The 25,858-nt window shown below is 42.0% G+C and overlaps 1 protein-coding gene across 2 annotated transcripts in view; it reads right to left on the bottom strand.

The window, feature by feature from the left end:
* fbxw4 (F-box and WD repeat domain containing 4) overlaps window positions 1-21,082 on the bottom strand; it is a 31,524-nt gene extending 10,442 nt beyond the window's left edge. For both annotated transcript variants that reach the window (XM_058076918.1, XM_058076919.1), the window contains exons 1-6: window positions 20,769-21,082; window positions 20,232-20,327; window positions 18,977-19,162; window positions 18,661-18,793; window positions 17,365-17,450; window positions 2,790-2,855 (exon numbers count right to left, since the gene is read on the bottom strand). In XM_058076918.1, coding sequence (XP_057932901.1) covers window positions 2,790-2,855; window positions 17,365-17,450; window positions 18,661-18,793; window positions 18,977-19,162; window positions 20,232-20,327; window positions 20,769-20,953 — 752 coding nt within the window. In that variant the 5' untranslated portion in view covers window positions 20,954-21,082. The remainder of the gene's footprint in view (window positions 1-2,789; window positions 2,856-17,364; window positions 17,451-18,660; window positions 18,794-18,976; window positions 19,163-20,231; window positions 20,328-20,768) is intronic.
* Window positions 21,083-25,858: the final 4,776 nt, after the last annotated feature.

The raw sequence follows: 25,858 nt of genomic DNA, 5'->3' as shown, positions 1-25,858 counted from the left end.
TAAGCTTGTCTCGTTTCACCGCAGGAGTCAGGTGGGCATTAGGGGCCACACACACGCGCACGCACACACACACACACAGCTTGTGAAAAGAATCATTAATGAATTGACAAAGCTAAATAAAAGCACTGTCTGTGTGTTTTGTGAGCCAAGTGGTTGGAGGCTATGTGGAGGCTGAGCTCCAGAAGCGCGGGGAGGTACAGGGAAACAAGGCTGTCAAAACTGGTCTGACAGCTAGAGAATAGAACGCCTGCTGAGGTTTTTACTCGCTAAAACAAACAGAGGAGAGCTTCCCGACCCGTTGCGTGCCCACCCAGTTCACCCAGCGCCATGCGACAAGCGTTCCTGCAGATGCGTAGCGCTACAGGCGGGAGCAGCAAAATGTCAAACACACGTGTGAACGCTATCGCAAATCGTGCAACAGGCCTTCCCAGGCGACAAGACATTTGAGCCCGGGTTCTTCAGGGTTTGGAATGCAAGGAATCCTGCAGCCAAGCCATGGGATTGTAAAAAGGGAGCCCCCTTTCTGGAGAAACACGGGGTTCTGGGGAGTGATGGTCTGGAATGCTTTCCATGTTAAGCCACCAGGGACGACGAGGTGAAACGTGGCACTGCTGTGATGCCACCGACGAGGTGATGGGGAGACGGAATGGTGATAGACTCCATTATTTCCACTTCAATACGCAGACATTCATTCATTTTCTACCGCTTTCTACCGGGGTGCTGGAGCCTATCCCAGCTGTCTTTGGTCGAGAGGCGGGGTACACCCTGGACTGGTGGCCAGCCAATCCCAGGGCACATATAGACAAACAACCATTCACACTCACATTCATTCCTATGGACAATTTGGAGTGGCCAATTAACCTAGCATGTTTTTGGAATGTGGGAGGAAACCGGAGTACCCGGAAAAAACCCACGCATGCACGGGGAGAACATGCAAACTCCACACAGAGATGGCCGAGGCTGGAATTGAACCCTGGTCTCCTGGCTGCACGCTAACCACTCGACCGCCGCGCCGCCCCTCCAAACATATTATCATTGTAAATATACCGCCACTACTCAAATAGTATGCATCCTCATGTCTCAGTTGAAGCCAGCCACCGCAGGCGTGGAGATCTGCTGTCCACCACCGTGTCTGACACGCCTCCTCAGATGTGGATGAGAACAGGAAGCCGCGTATTGTTGCTTTTCATTTGAGCAGGTAAAGCTTGGAATTACAGGAGCATTGTCAGGGATTCCTCTTAAGCCTTCCCTTTCACACACAGGAATTTTCCAACATCCTTCATTTGAAACTACTTCCTCAGGTAGTCACTGGCTTTTGCACTGATGTTCTCACTCGTTTCAAGCGAAAGATAGTCTTTTTTTTTTTTGCTTAAATGGATTGTAGTGCCATGGGAGATCTTATTCGTGGTGGTGCAGTTTGTGTATTCACCAGTAGAGGCGTTTGGGTGTTTCAGTCCTCACATAAAAGTGAAGGACTGGAAAAGTCTACTCCAGGGGTCTCAAACTCAATTTACCTGGGGGCCACTGGAGCTAGGGTCTGGGTTAGACTGGGCCGCATCAGGTTTTCCAAAAAAAAACCAAAAAAAAAAAACGCATTTATTAAAAACAGAAAAATGAATAAACTTCACTTTGGTTTCGATTTTCTACAATAAAAGCTCTGATAAAACATTCCACTGTTCTCAAATATCTTACTGTAGACATGACAAAACACGACTGTAGTCACATTTATACTCTTTTTATTTACAACATATTGCGCAACTGCAGGGTCTTGAGACACATGCTAACTCGCAAACTAGAGAGCTAGCGACCTAAACGGTAGCCTTCAAGTTATTTCCTTTCAACTTAAATAGCCAAAAACTTACCACTTCCACACGGATAGGGAGGATAACTATTAACAGTTATTTAACCATTAACATGAACATGAATCAAACGTAATAATTTTTCCTGGGTACATGATACCATATAGCATCCATATCAAACTTGCGCGGGCCGCACTAACATTAAACTTTCATATAAAGGCGGGGGCCTCAAACTAGTGTCCTGCGGGCCCGCAGGCCGCGTGTTTGAGACCCCTGGTCTACTCGGTAGACGATACAGGCTAGTTTGTCGGCTAGCGTGAGCCACAGTTGGGCATTCTTTCGCGGGTCGAAGTCTCCCGTTTGGGTACACATGGCCTTCCTGGTCCTGTCTATTTCCAAAGCAGTTTTGATGTGTTTGGAATCCCTGCCTACGCTTTGAGGTACAGTATTCCCTCGCCATTCCACGCTTCAAATTTCACCTATTCCCATCCAAAAAGATGCATATTTAATCACGGTGTGTATTCCTTGCCCAAATGAAGATTTTCTATAATACAAATGGCCACAAGAACAACAATACGAACAAAGGCGAATCGAAGACATTGTGATGATGTGAAGTATTCTAAACTGGTCACTAGGTGTCAGTAATGTTAATGTAGCACAATAAAAAAATAAACTCCATTTGTAAATAAGGAATCGTACTTTGTGGAAACTGGCTTATCCCAGTCGGGTCTGGAACCTCTTAACTGTGATGAAGGAGGGATTACTGCCTTTGTAGAGTACAGGTACCTCTGGCAGTACCTTAGTCCTACATCACACCATTTGACTACTTCTTGCCGACCTCATTCCGATGCCTTTCCTCTCCACTGTTGTCGTTTCTACTGTTTTAATGTCAGAGTTGGGTGGTAGCAGGTACACATGCTGGCTAGCAGTGCGGTGCTAAACCATAACGCCGCAGTGTCATAACTGACAAAGTCAAAGTCCTCAGCTTACCGTTCAACATCCCAGACGCGAAGAGGGGTGGAGTTCTCACAGCATGCAGTGCCGGTTACGAAGGAGCTGCACAAACACACACAAGAAATAATGATCAATAATAATCATGACAAACATTACCTTAAATGCTCCATTTATGGCCAAAATACCAATATAAGTTGTGATGGTATGTAGTGTTGTACACTGTTCACTAGGTGTCAGTAATGTTACTGTGACACACAAGCATCAGGCTCGATTGCCAGAACAACAGGCTTTTATTACAGGTTTAAATTATACAGGTACAATAATCCCGAGCATGAGCTACTGTTCCGGCCATAACCCACTCCAGGCTAAAACTCAACCCTGAAACCCCTGATGTCACTTCCTGTCCACGCCACCGGAACACATTTACAGCAACACGCGGGTGCTTTTAGATAGATAGATAGTCAAACATCGTCAAACATTATTCAATGACAACACAACTGAACACAAATTACAGTTTTTAAATGAAGCTTTTTTTTTTTTTATAAAGGAGAAAAAAATCCAAACCTACTCGGCCCTGAATGAAAAAAAGTTATAAAGCCATTTGTAAAGCCTTGGGACTCCAGCAAACCACAGTGAGAGCCATTAGCCACAAAGGGCAAAAACAGGGAACAATTGTGAACTTTCCCAAGAGTGCACGGCCAACCAAAATGACCCCAAGAGTCCAGCGATGACTCATCCAAGAGGTCACAAAAGACCCCGCAACAACTTCCAAGGAAATCAGCCTGCATGGCAGAGTTTCAAGATGAAGACCACAGCTGAACAAAATGACCACAAAGGCGTGTCTCAGTTTGGCCAGAAAACATCTTGATGATACCCGAGAACTTTGTGAAAATACTCTTTGGTCTTTAAGTTTCAAGATGAAAACCACAGCTGAACAAAAAGACCTTAGATTAGATTAGATTAATAGATGGGTAGATGGATGGATGGATATATATATATATATATATATATATATATATATATAGGGTTATAAAGCCTTTTGTAAAGCTTTGGGACTCCAGCAAACCACAGTGAGAGCCATTAGCCACAAAGGGCAAAAACTAAATATAAAACTAAACCCAAATATGAACAATGCGTACCCTAACCCTAACCCTAACTGTAATTTGTACAAATAATTTAAATAATTTAGAATAAATAATAATAATTTAAAGTTTTGCGTGTGCGTGTGGGCAGGTAGAGGGGTATTGGGTAATACCAGTGTAACCTGTTCTTTCATGCCTGGGGGCTTCTAATGTTGGAAACTGGATTTAGAAGGTCGTAAACAGATTTTCTATGCTATACCAACAAAAATATTCCATTTACAAATCCCAGTTGGTGGGAATTCACTTTTGACGCCGGATAATTGAAGAAATTAACCATTACTGAATACATTTGCGTGTCTGGAAGTCGTTCCCTTTCACATGACGGTACGGACTGAACCGGTACGGACTGGTGGCGCGATGGAGCCAACAGCGCGGTGCTGTGCCGCATGCGTTATCAATAAAGTTAAACAATCCTTCACGAATGGCGGCGGCCTGCTCACGCACGTTCTGCCTTTTAAAATACGGAGCCTTTCATTGTTTTCATTGTCAGGGGGTTTTGTTCTGGCGTTGCGATTTGAAAGTGGACTTGTCTAAACAGCCGAGTGTGGCAAAGAGGCAGCTGTCAGGCCCGTTAGGCAGCACGGCCCACTGGCGGGCCCTGGTAATTAGTGTTGGGTAAACTCATTTAGGGCCCAAATGGGTCGGGTGGGGACGGGACCAGTACGCATGGTGAGTGACCTGTGACCCCGTTGACATAGGATACAATAGGGTTATGGTCACAATCACTATCTGGATCCTATTACTCTCCATTACTCACATTACTCACCCCTCAGTGGACGGTGTGTCTGGGGGGGGGGTCACAATGAAAGAATGGCCGAGCCTTTATGTCCCCTTTCTCCTGCGCCATTTCAACAAGCGCACAAGCATGATCAGGGTCACAGCTTGCACTGATATTATAGCTGCTAAGGTCAGGGCCTCTCTCGCTAAATGTGGGGCAGGTGACCCCCCCCTAAATACACACGCACATCATGGAATATCCTCCTTTGGACGACCAATCTGTGCCTCGCACGCTAATTTCACGTTGACGTTTGTGTCATCTCATCAGCTGGCATCTTGGAGCTGGAGCTACACGAACGGAATCCATGGCGATCGTCAATACCTGCTGTGGGACAATAAGAACGTCGTTGGCGCTATCAGTTAGCAAGCAAGCACTCAATCAGATGACTGCCGTCGACGACCACTGATTCGGTATTGGCGATACCCATGGAAATACACCTCATGTACATTTTAAAACTAGCAAATAGCATAAAAATACAAGACATCGGTTAGCATGTTTTCTGGTTAGCGTTCTTCCGTCCGCCGCCCCGATGCCGTATTCCACCAGGGCTATGGTGCTGCCATATTTGACTTGGTTTTGTGTGGATGGCTCCATTTCCGATCGGCCGTCGTTTTAACAGGCGGAGGAAAAAGTAGTTCCCACCAATCATTTGGAAAAAGATCTCAATGTTTTTGTTACTTTCCGCTGTGTTCCTGACCTCAAATGACCGAAATCTCACAAGTATCAATATTATGTTTTGAGAATCGATTTCAGAGCACATTGATCTGGTATCAGAAGTATCAATATTTCACTTGTTACTCATCCTATCATCTTATTTTACTGGTGTCTGTCAAGTCCCAGTTAAATAGTACAGCCCCCCTAGCTTGAGGTCACCAACAGAAGGCCGGGCATTCTCCTTCAGGGTTCTTTGGTAGACAGCAGAATTCATGGTTCCATTTATCACAGCAAGCCTTCCAGGTCGTGAAGCAGCAACACCGCCTCAGACCAGCATACTACCGCCACCATATTTTACTTTGCTATGATATTCTTTTCCTAAAATGCAGCATTACTTTAACACCGGATGTTAGGACACACACCTTCCACAAACTTCAACTTAAAGACGAAGGAGTATTTCCCCAAAGTTCTCGGGTATCATCAAGATGTTTTCTGGCCAAACTGAGACCCGCCTTAGTGGTCTTTTTGTTCAGCTGTGGTTTTCATCTTGAAACTCTGCCATGCAGGCTGATTCCCTTGGAAGTTCACCATTGTTCCCTGTTTTTGCCCTTTGTGGCTAATGGCTCTCACTGTGGTTTGCTGGAGTCCCAAAGCTTTACAAATGGCTTTATAACCTTTTTCATTCAGGGCCGAGTAGGTTTGAATTTTTTTCTCCCTTAATTAAAAAAGCTTCATTTAAAAACTGTAATTTGTGTTTAGTTGTGTTGTCATTGACTAATGTTTGACGATATGAAACCTTTAACTGTGACAACCATCATGAATGGATGGATCTGAAACATTTAACTGTGACAACCATCAGGAAGGGGGCAAAGACTTTTTCATGTCAGTGTACATAGTGCCTGTTTTGTACCATTTACATTTTTTAGAAGTCTGTTTTTTCATACCTTTTACCACCATGGAGTGTTTGCTTTCTGTGTCAGTGAACAAAATGTCCCTTAATTACGTACATGCAAAAATCCTTATGTTTATTCATACGTTTATTTCAAGTCAAAGCATACCACTGGTATACCATACCAAGAGGCTATAATCCCTGGCATCGCTAGTCAATTTTGTCCCCATGGATCTTCTGTTTCCGGGTACAAATGTGACGATGGTTGCTCACATTTTTGGTAGCGCCATCCCTGTTTGCGGTAAGCCGCAACAAAAGCAGAATTTGCTAACTTTTCCTGTCCTCTTCCATGTCACCCTCTGCACACAACAAACCTTCTTGAAGTTTTCCCATGGTGGTTCTTCAATCCTGATCAGTTGCTAGAAGTGTACATGGACGATGTTGGCATATGATAATAATAATATCTTTCCTACTGCATGCCGGTACATGAAGTGTTTGTTCAGTGCAAGCATCTCATCAAACATGTTGTTAAAGTTACCACGCTGCTCCCAGATGGAACTGAGTACGATGCTAACTTGCTAATTGGGTACAATTATTAAGTTTCATTCATGTTCATGTTAAAGGTTAAATAACTGTTCATACTGTACATTTCAATCTGAAAAAAATCATTTCTCTACCAACTGTATGTGGTTTCTTACGTTTTTCTTATTTGCTGTTTTATTATTATTTTACTTATTTATTACTGATTGACTGATTTATTGTCTTTATTCTTAATTTGTTTATTTATTTATTTATTTTTTAATCTTATTTTGTGTATAGAAAAATAAAAAAGATATTTGAGAACAGTGGAATGTTTTATCAGATATTTTGGTGTGGAAAACCGGAACCAAAGTACTGAAAAAGTATAGGGTATAGCAGAAGCAAAAGCATTGAAGATTGTTTTTTTATTGATTTTTTTCCCCAGTTTTTAATAAATGCGTTTTGGGGTTTTTTTTTTAAACCTGATGCGGCCCGGCTTCACCCAGAACCTAGCTCCGGTGGCCTCCAGGTAAATTGAGTTTGAGACCCCTGCACTAAGCGTTAGCAAAGACAACCCAGCAGCCCCCAGCAGTTCTGCACTTTGACTAGATTAACGCTGCCTCACTGACTTTAAATTAGGAGTGCATTTCATTATTTATGTGTGTGTGTGTGTGCGTCTATGTTGTGTCAACAATTGAATGTATTGAAATGGTCGTTCCAAAATAAGAAGCATAGTGACGTGCCATCTGTTGCCGTTTACGGTCGTGCTCAGCATCCAATCAAATAAATGACTTCTGTTCAAATGACAACATCTTAGACATAACGCGTACACAAAAATGTCCGACTGACCGAGGACAATCACACATGAATGCTCACATCCCCACTGTGTGGAGGCATTTGGTTGTGAGACCCCCACCCCCCCATCCAATCACCTCCATAGGGAACAGGCTTGTTAATTTGTTGCGCTTGACCCCGGGCTTTGTGCCTGATGTGTATCCACTTTGGAAAAGGTGCTTTCATCTGCTTTCTAAATATGCCTGATGCTTTTATATCAGTCATATCAGTCATAGGGGTAGAAAATGGCCGCAGAGTGCAAGTCAACCCCCACAACACTCACTCCCAAGTACATAGAGGTACGTTCGCACACACCTCACACCTAATTCTGGACTTTTGGGCTAGGTATTTGGAGTAGACGTATACTGACACAGGAGCAACAGGAGTTTGAATACACTGAAAACATGACTTTTGTTTTCATGTTTGACTATCTTCTTTCTCTTGCTGCTTTTGCCCCAGCAAAGCAATTGCCTCCATCCATGTTTGCTAATAGATTTTGGAAAAACATGTGCCTACAAAATGAGACACAATGACTTCACAGCTGGAGTTCTTACCTAATCCAATTTCCGATCCTCCAAAAATGGAATCCATTACACAGGTTTTTAGTAAAGTTAGGATCAGGAGTTCCAAAGTTGTTTCTACAAGTCAAAGTCTATGGCTAAGTCTAGTCCACGGCTTCCTTACTCCATTATTCTCGCATTATTTTGGCATAACGCTGACACAGTCCCGGTTTTCCAATGCTCCGTTACGATTTCTGACTCCGAAGCAAACGTCCACCAATCAAGCAGCATATCTGTCTTTTCAATTTCACTTGCTAGTTAAAGCGTCAGTCATGATGAAGAGTGGCTGTCACCGGTCTGTGATACGTACTAACAGGACTCTACATTAAAAACAAAAATGACTTGCCCATTGGGAATCCTTAAGGCAGGGGTCTCAAATTCAATTTACCTGGGGGCCACTGGAGCTAGGGTCTGGGCAAGGCTGGGCCGCATCAGGTTTTCCAAAAAAAAAAAAAAAAAACATTTATTTAAAACAGAAAAATATACAAACTTTTTCAGTGCTTTCGTTCCGATTTTCTACAATAAAAGCTCTGATAAAACATTCCACTGTTCTCAAATATCTTACTTTTTATTTTTCTGCACAAAATAAGATGAAAAATAAATAAACAAATCAAGAATAAAGAAAATCAATCAGTAATGAATAAATAAATATAATAATAATAATAAAAAGTTAAGAAAGCACATATAGTTGGTGGGTAGACAAATTATTTTTTTCAGATTAAAATGAACAAAGCATTATTAGAGCCCTGTAGACATGACAAAACACGACTATAGTCACATTTATACTCTTTTTATTTACAACATATTGCGCAACTGCAGGGTCTTGAGACACATGCTAACTCGCAAACTAGAGAGCTAGCGACCTAAACGGTAGCCTTCTAGTTATTTCCTTTAAACTTAAATAGCCAAAAACTTACCACTTCCACACGGATAGGGAGGATAACTATTAACAGTTATTTAACCTTTAACATGAACATGAATCAAACGTAATCATTTTTTCTGGGTACATGATACCATACAGCATCCATATCAAATTTGCGCGGGCCGCACTAACATTAAACTTTATTATCAAGGCGGGGGCCTCAAACTAGTGTCCTGCAGGCCACATTTGGCCCGCGGGCCGCATGTTTGAGACCACTTGAATGCTTTGTTCATTTTAATCTGAAAAAAAGTTGTCTACCCACCAACTATATGTGGTTTCTTAAGTTTTTATTATTTGCCGTTTTATTATTATTATTATATTTATTTATTTATTACTGATTGATTGGTTTTCTTTATTCTTGATTTGTTTATTTATTTTTCATCTTATTTTGTGTAGAAAAATAAAAAGTAACATATTTGAGAACAGTGGAATGTTTTATCAGAGCTTTTCTTGTAGAAAATTGGAACCAAAGCAAAGTTTTTTTAATTTTTTTGTTTTTAATAAATGCGTTTTTTTGTGTTTTTTTTTGGAAAACCTGATGCGGCCCGGTCTCACCCAGACCCGAGCTCTAGTGGCCCCCAAGTAAATTGAGTTTGAGACCCCTGCCATACAGCATCCATATCAAACTTGTGCGGGCCGCACTAACATTCAACTTTTATATCAAGGTGGGGGCCTCAAACTAGGGCCGCGTGTTTGAGACCCCTGAATTAGACCATGTTGGCAGGGACGCCATGATAGATGTTTTCCTAGTCAAACCATCGCTGATTTGTTGATTGCGAACAAGAACGGGCTTGGGTAAAACGTGGACCGCCGTCTAAATAAGCGATTCAAGATTTGCAAGGATCGGTTTGCAAATTACCACCGGAATTACGCAGTCCGTGTTTTACCAACACCCAACAAGAACCGCTTTTAAATAAACTCTTGGCAGTATGGCATGCCAAAGTACACTTGCCCCATGGGAATATCACTGATTGGATTTACTCGCCCCGGGCCATCGGTACATCGTTATTGTCGAGCCCTGACTAAGCTAGCTTATGACGTAAACACGTTCAATGCATGCTGGGATGGCGTACATCATTGACGTCTAAATGAACTAAGCCTTCCAATGACATACATCACACCTTGAAGGTGGCAAAAAACCCCGGCTTGGTCGTAAAAGGCCGTGGAGACATCAAGAGGCTAACATAGTCATTTAATAGCATTCCTTCTAGCCATCTACACACACACCTTATACCTCAACTTCAATGCTTTTTGTCCCAATCAAATCCAAACATGAATCGGCAAACACGTACGGACATAAACGTGCACTTTGGCTGTCTCCCACGCTGCTCTGCATGGACACACTCCACATACGCCCACCCCAGACCCTGTTGTTCCATCCCCACCCCCTGTGGCCCTTTTGGCTTCTGTTTGTGTCTCCTGTGTAAGGTCACCAGGACATTCCTCAACTGGCCCCTCAGTTGTGTTCAGCCGGCTGGAACGGACTCATAGCATCAACACCATATGCACGAGACACGCACTAATGGCAGAAACAAACTCATTTAGCACCCAAAAAGTTCATATGATCATTGAAATAACGAATGCAACGACTTTATTGCCCCTCCAATAACGCCCCCAAATATTGTAGACAGCATCAAACTCTTTAGGTCCATTCTCCGTTTAGTTTTAGGAAAGTTGTAACAGATATGCAAACATCAACTTTGTAAAAGTAATGAAGTACATTTCCAAGTATAATCTGCTGATATGCGTGCGTCTTAGTGGGTTAGTGAGTCAGTGGTCCAGTGAAAGGGGACCTCCATGTGTTGTTCAGGACTGGAGGAGCATGACATGGACATTTGAATCAAGACCAGAAAGCTTCAGTGATCACAAAGCTTTCTGCTCGTCGGTATAGTGTGGGAGTGACGCTCATTAGTCTAATCCGCTGATCCCACCGCACGGATATCGCTGCATTTCAGTATTTCTTCTAGGTACTCTAAAGACTCTATCGTTACTCTAAGAAGCTTGAGTTGATCGGCCGCTGTAGAAACTGCAGATCAGTACTCACAAAAACCTAGGTACCGAATATTTGGCTTTTAGAACTAAAATGTATTTTACAGGTGAATCAGATTTGATAACCTCAACTCAGGAAATGAGATGATATTTGAACATTACTTGAAAGAAAACTCCAATAAGGAAATATAGGCCTGGACAAACGCCGTTTTATTAACTGAGCCACAAACCAATGCAGACCTGACTGGGACTCAAAGTGCCGATGTAGTTGGAATCTCATCCCAAACCCTGACTTGATGTCTTGTACGTATGAGGTCTGTAACGAGGTACTCTTCCAAGACACTGTGTCCGATACACCTGACTAACTTGGGTGGATTTGATACTGGTCCTCGCCGGTAACAAACAATGGAAAAACCTCCAGCCAGGCCAGGAATCCAGAGACGAGCACGATAGAAAATGGATGGTTGGACTGATAACGATACAATTGTAAAAAGTACTCCCTCCCCTTTGCTCCAAACAACATTTTCTTCAACCATGAAAAAACATTTAAAAAACCCACAAACCTGCCCCCCAATAATTCCTCTCCACAAAGAAGAAGAAATACGACTTGGGGAAATATTCCATTTCAATGTGACACATGAACAACACTCCAATATTTTAGAATGAAATGAGTGAAGAAGTCAAGGAATGTTCTACTATAAACTATATATTGTCCCGCAGAGAATCGGACAATCCAAAGTGCCAACTTCTGGCTGTGTGTAAAAGCTGACGAGACCAAGAAGAGCCCAAGAAGAGCCCAAGACGAGCCAAAGATGAGCCCAAGAAGAGCCCAAGAAGAACCCAAGACGAGCCAAAGACGAGCCAAAGACGAGCCCAAGACGAGCCCAAGACGAGCCCAAGATGAGCCCAAGATGAGCCCAACAAGAGCCCAACAAGAGCCCAAGAAGAGCCCAAGAAGAGCCCAAGAAGAGCCCAAGAAGAGCCCAAGATGAGCCCAAGAAGAGCCCAAGAAGAGCCCAAGATGAGCCCAAGAAGAGCCCAAGAAGAGCCCAAGAAGAGCCCAAGAAGAGCCCAAGAAGAGCCCAAGAAGAGCCCATGAAGAGCCCAAGAAGAGTCCAAGAAGAGTCCAAGAAGAGCCCATGAAGAGCCCAAGAAGAGCCCAAGAAGAGTCCAAGAAGAGTCCAAGAAGAGTCCAAGAAGAGTCCAAGAAGAGCCCAAGAAGAGCCCAAGATGAGCCCAAGATGAGCCCAAGAAGAGACCAAGAGACCAAGAAGCGCTCAAGAAGAGCCCAAGAAGAGCCCAAGAAGAGCCCAAGAAGAGCCCAAGAAGAGCCCAAGAAGAGCCCAAGAAGAGCCCAAGAAGAGCCCAAGTCCCATGGTGACAGCGCTAACGCTACACTTCCATCACTGACTGAAGCACATGTACGGAAAATGAAACATGAGAAGGTACACGGCTGTACTCCAGCCCCCCTCAGGTAAATAAAGATGGAATGGCGAGGTTCCTATCTACCCTTGCTGCCTCACTATCCCTCCAAGAAACTGGGAAGTGGATGGATGACGTTGATGGATGGAGCTACGGCATTGATACATTGACTAGGATGGCTGGGGAAGACCATGAGGGCATGTTTGTTGTGGTTGTGGAAGTTTGGAAGACATTTGGAAGACACGTATTTGGTATTTTGTTTAGTTCTCCTGCAATCCGAGTGAACTTTCTACCGTCTGCCTGGAGACCAGTCCCACAGACCCGAAGAGCAAAGCTCCAAGTACAGTAGTGTTTCATGGGGAAGGGGCGCATGTGTGTCAGGAATGCAAGGTGAGGTGGCGTGTGGATGTGTAATGAGGGGGTTCGGACTGAGCTGTGATTATTCTGGCCTCCTGCAGTGTGCATCCTTTGGGTCCCAGGGAGGGCGGCGCTATTTAGCTGGTGGGAACGCACATTCTGCTCCCTTATGGCATTGTTGCAGCCTGGCTCTTTTCTTCTCTTTTTTTAACTAATTGAATTCTTGACTCCTGAGCGATGAGAAAGACGTGAAATTCAGGATTTTCCTCCAGGTCGAGTGGGGCGGAGCAGTGGGGGTGAAATTGGAGTGTGTGAGCTCGGCGGCCGGTATTGCCGAGGGTGGGGGAGCGTTCACGGAGGGCAGGCCCGGGCTGGCTGGGTGGTGGCCGTGGCATCAGTCTGTACTTTGATACTAAAGGTCAAAGGCCATCCCCCCTGGCGATGGTGAGAAAGTGGCGAATAGCTGACGGTTTATCCAACAATCATTTTCTTCTTTTAAAATGTTCAAAAGCACTTTTGGCCCCTGGAAGATCTTTGTAGTTGTGCTTGAGGAATTCTAGACAAAACAATCCTATCCCCCTCCTTGTTCTCACCTCTCTTCAGGGTAGCTTCTCCCTTCACTGCCTTCTTTTTCCTGCACTAATGGTCAGTGTTGCGTGCACCCCACACCAGACCCACCCGACATCCAAATCAGGATCCCGCCTTGTTTGGCAAGAATGTGGCATGGAATAATGTGCCCACATAATTGGATTTTGGCTCCTCGACATGGGAGAGCGTCAAAGCCACACCAACAAACAAATGTCCTCGGGGGCTTTGATCAGGTGGCCCGGTGGCGAGGAGGAGTCGTTGCACACGATGGCCGCTTTCGGATGAGCGAGAACCAGGGAGAACCCGAGCGATACTGGAGGTTTACTCTAACGCAGGGGTCTCAAACTCAATTTACCTGGGGGCCACTGGAGCTAGGGTCTGGGCGAGGCTGGGCCGCATCAGGTTTTCCCAAAAAAAACCAAAAAACGCATTATTAAAAACAGAAAAATATACAAACTTTTTCAGTGCTTTGGTTCCGATTTTCTACAATAAAAGCTCTGATAAAACATTCCACTGTTCTCAAATATCTTCATTTTTATTTTTCTGCACAAAATAAGAAGAAAAATAAATAAACAAATCAAGAATAAAGAAAATCAATCTGTAATAAATAAATATAATAATAATAATAATAAAACGGCAAAACTTAAGAAACCACATATAGTTGGTGGGTAGACAAATGATTTTTTTCAGATTAAAATGAACACAGCATTATTAGAGCCCTGTAGACATGACAAAACACGACTATAGTCACATTTATACTCTTTTTATTTACGCAGCTGCAGGGTCTTGAGACACATGCTAACTCGCAAACTAGAGAGCTAGCGACCTAAACGGTAGCCTTCTAGTTATTTCCTTTAAACTTAAATAGCCAAAAACTTACCACTTCCACACGGATAGGGAGGATAACTATTAACAGTTATTTAACCTTTAACATGAACATGAATCAAACGTAATCATTTTTTCTGGGTACATGATACCATACAGCATCCATATCAAACTTGCGCGGGCCGCACTAACATTAAACTTTCATATCAAGGCGGGGGCCTCAAACTAGTGGCCCACGGGCCGTATGTTTGAGACCCCTGATCTAGAATATATGCTGCAGAACTAAGGAAAAAAAGGCCAAAGACCCTAGTGTTTTGATGTGATGTTTTGAATATAATAAACTAGTTATGACCAAAGTTTCATTTCATTCAGACAAAACACTAAGAAACGGGGCCTAATTAGAGTTGGGGCCCGTTTTTTTTTTGCTATGGACCTCTTCATTATGTCTACTATGCCACGCCAAGTTGTTGCTCGCCCTCACCTACCATGTTATTTATGAGTCTTTATGTGAGTCTTGAGGTCCCTATTAGTGAACGACATTGGATGGTTAGTCGACTACGGACAAAAGCTAAGGAATCAGACTACACAATGAAAATCCAGCTCTAATCTGGAATTTTCTGCAACTTCCTTATTTCTTGCCATCCTTGTGTGCCCATCTATATGTCTATATGTTGCTGTTGACATGGTCTTGCCCTTTCATTGTTGACACAAGTCTTTGCTAGTACTGCTACTGTGTCATGTAATGTCCCAATAAAAAGGTTTAAAAGTGGTTTAAAAAGTAGCTTTGTGAGCCACGATGAGGCGTGTGGAAAAAGGATTCCGAATGAGAAAACAACAAGGAGCATCGCGTCAAAGATGGGGGCGACCGTCCTGCACCTGCCTCGGCTTTTCGACTCAGTTACAATAACCTTCCTATGCACTGGAAAAAAGGAGCAAACAAGCAGTGGGAGGAACGTTGTACTTGTGTACATGGTTGGTGGAGTGTACGGATTGCCGCGCGTGAACACTTTTGTAGGAAATGCAAAAGGAGATCCACACCACCTCCACCATCATGGCTAATTCCAAAGAACAACATACAGGTGGTGTGAAGAACAGCAGCATTAATATAAAGTCAATGTTCGGGAAAAAATAAGGAGTGGCGTGGTGTGTTAGATACTCGAGAGGATTTTTTTTTCCATTGAACTTCAAATACGGAAAATTCAAACTACGCTGGCTGAGAAATGAAATCAGTTCGACTGGAATGTTGCCATGCTGTCACCAAGCACCAACAATTTTGATCTGCAAATGGCCCCGAGACCACACTTTGGACATCCCTAGACGACATCAACTACAGCTATCCACTATTTAGCTTGTTAACATCCTTGGTAGCGAGTGAACAATGGCAATGAAAGAGACAAGGGGAGTGTTATTGCAGCTGTGACTAATCCAGGCAGTGGCTTGGAGAAGGCGCCCGTCAAGCGGGGCTGTCCGCCCTCTAAACAAGTCGTTTATGCACTACGAGCCGACCAATCACAGCCTGTTTATGGGGGTACACGTCACACAAGGTGCAGACACCGCGGGCTGGGATAGGCCCCGGCATCTCTGGCTGGCAGGACAGCGCTGGAGCGTATGGAAGAATCCAAATGCATGGCGTGTAGGTGAAAGGCATACACGTCGGCAGGTCTATATCATACCTCCAACTCATTTTGAAGGCATCAAATTCAGAACAGTGACAGCTCATGATGAAATATCTTGCTAATAATACCTTTTAAAATGAAGCGCTGAGTCCAAGGAGACAAACGCTTTACCGCTTCAAGGGAAGCACCGTTTTGATATGAAAGTTTAATGTTAGTGCGGCCCGCGCAAGTTTGATATGGATGCTGTATGGTATCATGTACCCAGAAAAAATTATTACGTTTGATTCATGTTCATGTTAAAGGTTAAATAACTGTTAATAGTTATCCTCCCTATCCGTGTGGAAGTGGTAAGTTTTTGGCTATTTAAGTTGAAAGGAAATAACTTGAAGGCTACCGTATAGGTCGCTAGCTCTCTAGTTTGCGAGTTAGCATGTGTCTCAAGACCCTGCAGTTGCGCAATATGTTGTAAATAAAAAGAGTATAAATGTGACTATAGTCGTGTTTTGTCATGTCTACAGGGCTCTAATAATGCTTTGTTCATTTTAATCTGAAAGAAATAATTTCTCTACCCACCAACTATATGTGCTTTCTTAACTTTTTATTATTTGCCATTTTATTATTATTATTATATTTATTTATTACTGATTGATTGATTTTCTTTATTCTTGATTTGTTTATTTATTTTTCATCTCATTTTGTGTAGAAAAATAAAAAGTAAGATATTTGAGAACAGTGGAATGTTTTATCAGAGCTTTTATTGTAGAAAATTGGAGCCAAAGCGAAGTTTTTAAAATGTTTTGTTTTTAATAAATGCATTTTTTTTTTTTTGGAAAACCTGATGCGGCCCAGTCTCACCCAGACCCGAGCTCCAGTGGCCCCCAAGTAAATTGAGTTTGAGACCCCTGGGCTAAGGTGTCCTAAGGTCTCGTCTGCTATTCAAGCAGCAAATTGGAGGATTCATGATCTCCCATCTCCCGGAGCTGCTCCAAGGTCTAGACTAGACTGGCCAACTCCATTTCAAAGTCAATCCAGATGAGTATTTTCCACTCATTCGATATCAAAAAAGTAGTTGTACATTTTCATGAAACCAAACACCCGCTCCCAACAACGTGTTGATACGAGGCTAAAAGAGTTGATGACGGAATAGCACAATGATGGATTTCACTTAGAATACCTTTAGGATACCTTTAGGATACAAAACGGCCACAAGGTGGCAGGAAGCGATCTGGAAAAACCATAACAGGAGAGCCATGGAGGCGTGTAGCGTGCAGAAGGTTACTCATTGTAGGGAAAGTTTAACGAACACACATTCTTCAGTTCCAAATATGACAATTATAACAAGCCCAAGGTGTTGTACTTGTAAATTAATTGTTGTTTTCATGTAAAACAGTGGTTCGATTCCCAGACCCAAGTTCGATTGCACCCTCGGCCATCTCTGTGTGCAGTTTGGAGTTTGGCCAAGCTAGGTAGTAAAATAGGTGTAACTAAACATTTTGTGCAAGTGAGCAAGTCTTACCTGAGTGCAGGATTAATTGCTACAGACCAGACTCTGTCATACAAGGGAATTACGTCTCTTGGGCTGCAAGACGCCAGTGACCAGATCTGCAGAAAGAATGACAGTCTTAGCAAAGCATGGTCAAAGTACATAACACGTTTCAACCTGACAATGTAGTCAAAATTTCAAGTTGAGGTGCACTCAAAACGTGCTCATTTTGTCACGGTTATGTACTAGAAGCAAAACAGGAGGCCTCCAAGGCCTTCACACGCTAATCAACACGCATGACGGCACAAAAGCTAACGATTGTTATTGGCTTTGCAAAGTTCCCATACAATCTTCTTGGCAGAATGTGTGCACATAGAGTATTTTGCTAACAGTACATCAGTGACTTCCATTACAAGTCATTTTACAGGTTGCAATTACGCTACATCACAGCCACTCGATAGAACCACGACCATCCTGTTGGCGGTTTTCCCCAATATCCAGGATGAAACCATCAAACAAGAAAAGACCAAACATAAACAATTAAAAAAATGGAATTTTAATTTCCAGACCTCACAGCTAGGAGACCAGGGTTCAATCCCACCCTCGGGCATCTCTGTGTGGAGTTTGCATGTTCTCCCCGTGCATGCGTGGGTTTTCTCCGGGTACTCCGGTTTCCTCCCACATTCCAAAAACATGCTAGGTTAATTGGCGACTCCAAATTGTCCATAGGTATGAATGTGAGTGTGAATGGTTGTTTGTCTATATGCGCCCTGTGATTGGCTGGCCACCAGTCCAGGGTGTACCCCGCCTTACGCCCAAAGACAGCTGGGATAGGCTCCAGCACCCCCCGCGACCCTCGTGAGGAAAAGCGGTAGAAAATGAATGAATGAATGAATTTCAATTTCACCTGCTGCCAACAAATTATAAATACACATTATAAATCCCTCATTTATCGCGGTTAATTGGTTCCAGACCCGACCACAATAAGTGCATTTGTGCAAAGTAGGATTCCTGATTTATAAATGGAATATTTTCAGAGTTACCACAGGCCTCCTGAATAGGTGTTTTAAGCTAATTAGAGCCCTGAGGACATGAAATAACCACCCTATAGTCACCTTTATATAAAAAACCTAATAGTGGCTCATGTTTGGGATTATTGTGCCTTTTGTGAGATCATTCAAATGTACAGTAAAAGCCTGTTGTTTTGGCAAACAAGTCCGGTGCTTGTGTGTCTCGCCAAACATTACATCCCCTTGTAAGCAGGTTTCCAAGAACGTACCGTAACGGTTGATCGCATACGCGTCGGAAACAGAAAAAAGGCATAATGACCTGGGTGGTTTGATCTCTGGATCCAGTGACGATGAGTCCATCTTTTGAGTCAATACAGTTGATTTCCTGATTATGACCTGATAGCTGCATTGATGTGTGACTCCTCCTACTGTGGACCACAATCTTCCCGTCACTAAAAGAGACAAAAATGCGTCGTCTGAGTGCATGACTATTATAGACACATACTTGTACTTGTATTTCATTGGTTGGAGTCATAACTACTCCCCTTTAGAAGAGTCATAGCATGTCATACCATTACTACTAATAACTCATAACGAGTCAAATAACCTTCTTGGCAGAGGGAATTCACCAGTACCTCCCCCCGCTGATCAGGTGAGAGTCAGTCAAAACAAATCTGCAGACGTCCGCTCGGTGGCCAGAGTATACGTGAACAGGTTTACGCTGGATCCTCCTGCAGTTCTGCTGCAGACGGTAGGCTCGGATGTCCGCCGCCTGAGACAAAAATAGTGTGTCCCCATCCAGCTGTAACCACGGCAGCAATCTAAAAAAAATTACAAAAATATTTGTCAAGTAGCAATTTCTACAAGATGTATGATTATACTTAGAATAACTAATAATAACAATCTTTTAATATGTATATACTGTCTTATATGTTCATAATAATGAACATATAATAATTAATATAATATGGTTAGACTTTACCTCTTCCTAATCTGCCTTTGTAATATTTCAATGGTTACTTTATTGCAGGGGTCTCAAACACGCGGCCCGTGGGCCAAATGTGGCCCGCTGGACACTAGTTTGAGGCCCCCGCCTTGATATGAAAGTTTAATGTCAGTGCGGCCCGCGCAAGTTTGATATGGATGCTGTATGGTATCATGTACCCAGAAAAAATTATTACGTTTGATTCATGTTCATGTTAAAGGTTAAATGACTGTTAATAGTTATCCTCCCTATCCGTGTGGAAGTGGTAAGTTTTTGGCTATTTAAGTTGAAAGGAAATAACTTGAAGGCTACCGTTTAGGTCGCTAGCTCTCTAGTTTGCGAGTTAGCATGTGTCTCAAGACCCTGCAGTTGCGCAATATGTTGTAAATAAAAAGAGTATAAATGTGACTATAGTCGTGTTTTGTCATGTCTACAGGGTTCTAATAAATCTTTGTCAATTTTAATCTGAAAAAAATCATTTGTCTCCCCACCAATTATATGTGGTTTCTTAACGTTTTATTATTTGCCATTTTATTGTTATTATTATATTTATTTATTTATTACTGATTGATTTATTTTCTTTATTCTTGATTTGTTTATTTATTTTTCTTCTTATTTTGTGTAGAAAAAAAGTAAGATATTTGAGAACAGTGGAATGTTTTGTCAGAGCTTTTCTTGTAGAAAATCGAAACCAAAGCAAAGTTTATTCATTTTTCTGTTTTTAATAAATGCGTTTTGTTTGGTTTTTTTGGAAAACCTGATGCGGCCCAGTCTCGCCCAGACCCTAGCTCCAGTGGCCCCCAAGTAAATTGAGTTTGAGACCCCTGCTTTATTGTATTTTCCAAATCCAACCCTTTTGAGCATCCTTGACTTGGACCATGTACATTTATGAAAACATGACTTACTTTGTCTTCCATCTCAGAGGAGTATCCCTTCGACAGACTCCAGCACACCAGTTTAGAGAACGCTTGACTCTCTCTTTCAGCAAGATGTCAGGATAACTGCAACAATACCACATTATTATATTAATACCGCTTTCACAGAGAAATCATTGGAGCTGACACATACTGCATGCAGAACATGATACAACTTGATGTAAAATATTTAACACAGCAATGTGGTCAAGTGGAACACAACTACAAGGAGTTCGAAACATAAACTTGAAGGGTGTAAGCTAGTTTCTGAGACCCTTGTTTCATTTAGTGCGGTCTGAGTAAGATGCAAGGCTTTTATTGTGAAGGCCGGAAAACACTCGAGAGGCACTTTGTTGTACAGTATACTTATTACAGTCAGACTGTATACTTTATCACGCAGCTTCGTCTCAACGTCACAGATACAGCCATCAAAGACCCACAGCCCACTTCCGTCATCACAATAAAAGTCCCTTACAATCGGCAAGCTAGTGCTAGTGCTAATGCTAGGCTAGCGTAGACTTATCTTACAGGTCAGTTCCATTTGGAGTGATTCCGGTGTTTAGCATGTCTTTTGCCATCTTCTTCCATACTATGTCACGGCTGACGACATGAAAAACGGCTTTGGACACCTGAGAGAGACGACTGAGTGTCTTCCGGTCCAAATAAGACAAGATGTGATAGAGGACATCGTCAGGCAGCTGCCACAAAAACATGCTTTCAAAAACAGCACAAAGAACATCGAAGACTTTCTTAAGCAGGTTAATCAATTCAATTAGATGATAGCACCAGTCGGAGGAAAGACTGCAGGCGAAGTCGTCGGGTACCAGTATTTCTGTGGCGTCATCAGGCAACGCCGACGACGTGACGTCATCTTTATGCCTTAACTGTTTACTCAATGCAAATCTGACAATAGCTTGAGAAAACTTAATTTTATTATTGTATGTACACAGCGTATGTATTCTCAAAGCTATTTCAGTCAAATAAAATGGCTGTTCATATCTTTATTTTCATAACTTATTTTCCCAACTTCAAGTAAATATTTAATACAAGTAAATATATCTCATATAACTATGGAGCATGACACCATTGCTTCTCTAATGGGGGTACTTGATATTTACAAAGATGTACTGTATGTAATTAAACATTTGTAGGGAAAATAATTGTCGTTTTAGTAAGTTTGCTCCCTTAGAAGGTCATCTGAAATTTGAACAAAATGTAAAAAAAAATCCATCCAAAACAATATTACATTCATCACTGATCATTATTTTATGTGCACAAAGTTTTACTTGTTTATTACTTTTTATCTTTTATCCGTTGCATCTTTTATTCCACTTTTATTGTTTTTACCCTTATTTTATTACTGTTTTCACACATATTTAATGTTTGGCTCATTTTAATTAGTTTCTGTTTTTATTATCATTACTGAGTTCTTAATATAAAGTGTATGAGAGATTGTTTTGTAAACCTGTAAAGTGCTTTGGTCAGCCGAGGTTGTTTTTAAATGTGCTTTATAAATAAACTTTGACTTGACTTGACTTTTTTACAACTACAATTCTTTTTTATGTATTGTCAATTCCAAATATAAAAAAGAAGACTCCATATCGACCTAGTTTTGTACACTAATACGTATATCAGCTAGTGATGCTACATTACGTTTTTCCTTCACCTGGGACTGCGTGACACAAATTTCCACAAAGTAGGATCTTTTTATTCACAAATGGAATATTTTTGTAGTTAAAGCAGGGGTCTGAAACTCGCGGCCCGCGGGCCAAATGTGGCCTGCAGGACACTAGTTTGAGGCCCCCGCCTTGATATGAAAGTTTAATGTTAGTGCGGCCCGCGCAAGTTTGATATGGATGCTGTATGGTATCATGTACCCAGAAAAAATTATTGGCTATTTAAGTTGAAAGGAAATAACTTGAAGGCTACCGTTTAGGTCGCTAGCTCTCTAGTTTGCGAGTTAGCATGTGTCTCAAGACCCTGCAGTTGCGCAATATGTTGTAAATAAAAAGAGTATAAATGTGACTATAGTCGTGTTTTGTCATGTCTACAGGGCTCTAATAATGCTTTGTTCATTTTAATCTGAAAAAAATCATTTGTCTACCCACCAACTATATGTGCTTTCTTAACTTTTTATTATTTGCCCTTTTATTATTATTATATTTATTTATTACTGATTGATTGATTTTCTTTATTCTTGATTTGTTTATTTATTTTTCATCTCATTTTGTGTAGAAAAATAAAAAGTAAGATATTTGAGAACAGTGGAATGTTTTATCAGAGCTTTTCTTGTAGAAAATTGGAACCAAAGCGAAGTTAAAACATTTTTTTTGTTTTTAATAAATGCTTTTTTTTTTTTTTGGAAAACCTGATGCGGCCCAGTCTCACCCAGACCCGAGCTCCAGTGGCCCCCAAGTAAATTGAGTTTGAGACCCCTGAGTTAGAGCATAGAAAACCCTAAATCCCCTCACAAAGTGAAAAAAGTGCAGTAGTACCGAGAGAGAGGGAGGGGGCGGAGGGGGCGGAGGGGGCGGAGGGGGCGGGGGTAGGAATGGTTGCGAGTGAGTACGCCCTAAAACAGCAAAGGGTGTGTCACGGTCAAATGACTACCAAAAGTTGATTGACCTTCTGACATTTACTGAGGCGCCTAACCGTTTAGCATCACTAGCATCAATTTGTGCCCATTCCCATCATTCCCATCACGAGGGACCTCGGATCTCCTTTTGCGATCGCAGCTCTTTGATCAGCTGAGCACAACCGCGCTTGATTGAAATATGCATATCATTGTCTTGTCCATGTCCCAAACACTGGGCCGTCACAAAACATCATTTCTGCTTGGCTTCAGAGATGAAGCGCCGGGGACCGAAGCCGGGACTGAAGGTGGACCTTTGGGGGGTTGGGGTGTGGTGGAGGGCTTCCCTTTTGATCTTTTTAGGGCAACAAGAGGGGGAGTCGCTTCTGAGCTGGCAAACACATTTAGCCGGTAATTGTTCAGATCAGACTGACAATCAGTCTTGGAAATGCACGGACAAACAAAAGTTTACAGCTCCAATTGGAAAAGTCAACAGGTCTCCCGTACGTCAACAATGAAACTGTTGAGCTGAATCTCTACTTTGATCACTTGTTTGCCTTTCAATTATCCGGCCTGGGCTGGGCGGCTTCTGGCATTTCTTCCCTTCTTCTTCTTATTCTTCTGTCGACAACGCAGGCGACATTTCAACATAACTGGACCACAACAATTTCACCTTTGATCGGACCTCACGTCCACATACGGTACTAAACCGCCTGTCTTGCCATCAACGTCACACAGGATGCTCAAAATCAGGGGTCTCAAACTCAATTTACCTGGGGGCCACCGGAGCTAGGTTCTGGGTGAAGCCGGGCCGCATTAGGTTTAAAAAAAAAAAAAAAAACGCATTTATTAAAAACTGGAAAAAAAAATCAATAAAAAACTATCTTCAATGCTTTTGCTTCTGCTATACCCTACACTTTTTCAGTACTTTGGTTCCGGTTTTCCACACCAAAATATCTGATAAAACATTCCACTGTTCTCAAATATCTTCATTTTTATTTTTCTATACACAAAATAAGATTTAAAAAAAATAAACAAATTAAGAATAAAGACAATAAATCAATCAATCAGTAATAAATAAGTAAAATAATAAAAAAAACAGCCAAAAAAGGAAGAAACCACATACAGTTGGTAGAGAAATGATTTTTTTTCAGATTGAAATGTACAGTATTAACAGTTATTTAACCTTTAACATGAACATGAATGCAACTTAATAATTGTACCCAATTAGCAAGTTAGCATGGTACTCAGTTCCATCTGGGAGCAGCGTGATAACTTTAACAACATGTTTGATGAGATGCTTTATCTTGACGTGTATTTTCCCTTTTATTCCAAATCATTTCCTGCATTTATTTGTACCCAGCGTCATAAGCCTTTAGCTTCATTGCTAATCCAAAGCAAAACAGGGCGGGGTAACAGGGTAGGGTAACAGTATGGGCGGGGCAAAATCATGTTCATTGTGTCCGGTGTGCACACAGCTTTAAGCTGGCATTTCAACATTAAACTTTGGTATCAAGGTGGGGGCCTCAAACTAGCGTCTCGTGGGCCACATTTGGCCCACGGGCCGCGAGTTTGAGACCCCTGCTCAAGATGGATGCTATTCTTTGTGGCGTTTAGACATTAGAAAACGTAGCTTTGTAAGAAAGGTACTTCCCACTTGAAGACGATAGCCCCTCTCCTTGAAGAGCCGCCCTGGGCTTCACTCAATCAACGTCCATAGGATGGCATGATGGTCTTCTATTTGACCCTCAGCATGATTCACTTTCAGTAGAAATTGTGTGTGAATTCTGAAATGTTTTGGAACGAGGGATGGAATTATGATGTCTAATTTGAAAGACCAATAAAAAAAGAGCCTGCCAACCTGCCGTGATTTCTCCTGAACTCACTAGTAAACAAACATCATGCAAACATCATACTAGTAAATAAACATCATGCAAACATCATACTAGTAAACAAACATAGCATCGATCATGTGGGACTGTTCGCGGTTTCAGAGGAGAGCATTTTGCTAAATGCTCTTTAGCCACCCGAAACTGCAGAATCACGATGACGCTCGAGGCCCAGGGCTTGTTCCTATCACCGCAGTGTTTAAAATATCTAAACCAGGGGTCTCAAACTCGCAGTCCAGTCTAGTCAAACTAGAGACGCTAGTTTGAGGCCCCCACCTTGATACCAAAGTTTAATGTTGAAATGCCAGCTTAAAGCTGTGTGCACACCGGACACAATGAACATGATTTTGCCCCGCCCATACTGTTCCCCTACCCTGTTACCCCACCCTGTTTTGCTTTGGATTAGCAATGAAGCTAAAGGCTTATGACGCTGGGTACAAATAAATGCAGGAAATGATTTGGAATAAAAGGGAAAATACACGTCAAGATAAAGCATCTCATCAAACATGTTGTTAAAGTTACCACGCTGCTCCCAGATGGAACTGAGTACCATGCTAACTTGCTAATTGGGTACAATTATTAAGTTTCATTCATATTCATGTTAAAGGTTAAATAACTGTTAATACTGTACATTTCAATCTGAAAAAAATCATTTCTCTACCAACTGTATGTGGTTTCTTACGTTTTTCTTATTTGCTGTTTTATTATTATTTTACTTATTTATTACTGATTGATTGATGTATTATCTTTATTCTTAATTTGTTTCTTTATTTTTTTTATCTTATTTTGTGTATAGAAAAATAAAAATGAAGATATTTGAGAACAGTGGAATGTTATTTTCGTGTGGAAAACCTTAACCAAAATACTGAAAAAGTGTAGGGTATAGCAGAAGCAAAAGCATTGAAGATAGTTTTATAGATTTTTTTCCAGTTTTTAATAAATGCGTTTTGGGTTTTTTTTGAAAACCTGATGCGGCCCGGCTTCACCCAGAACCTAGCTCCGGTGGCCCCCAGGTAAATTGAGTTTGAGACCCCTGATCTAAACAGTTTGCCAAAGATGACTCGAAGGATAAAGTGAAATGATGCTGCTTGGTGACCATCCACCATGGGTGGAGATACTGGCCTCTGTCAGGTGGAAGGTTGGAGCCATGTTTCATG

Source organism: Doryrhamphus excisus, chromosome 7 (assembly GCF_030265055.1).
Source record: "Doryrhamphus excisus isolate RoL2022-K1 chromosome 7, RoL_Dexc_1.0, whole genome shotgun sequence".
NCBI classification, from domain to species: domain Eukaryota; kingdom Metazoa; phylum Chordata; class Actinopteri; order Syngnathiformes; family Syngnathidae; genus Doryrhamphus; species Doryrhamphus excisus.
The sequence above is the reverse complement of the archived record's forward strand: the minus strand, read 5'-3'. Positions and strand labels throughout refer to the sequence as shown.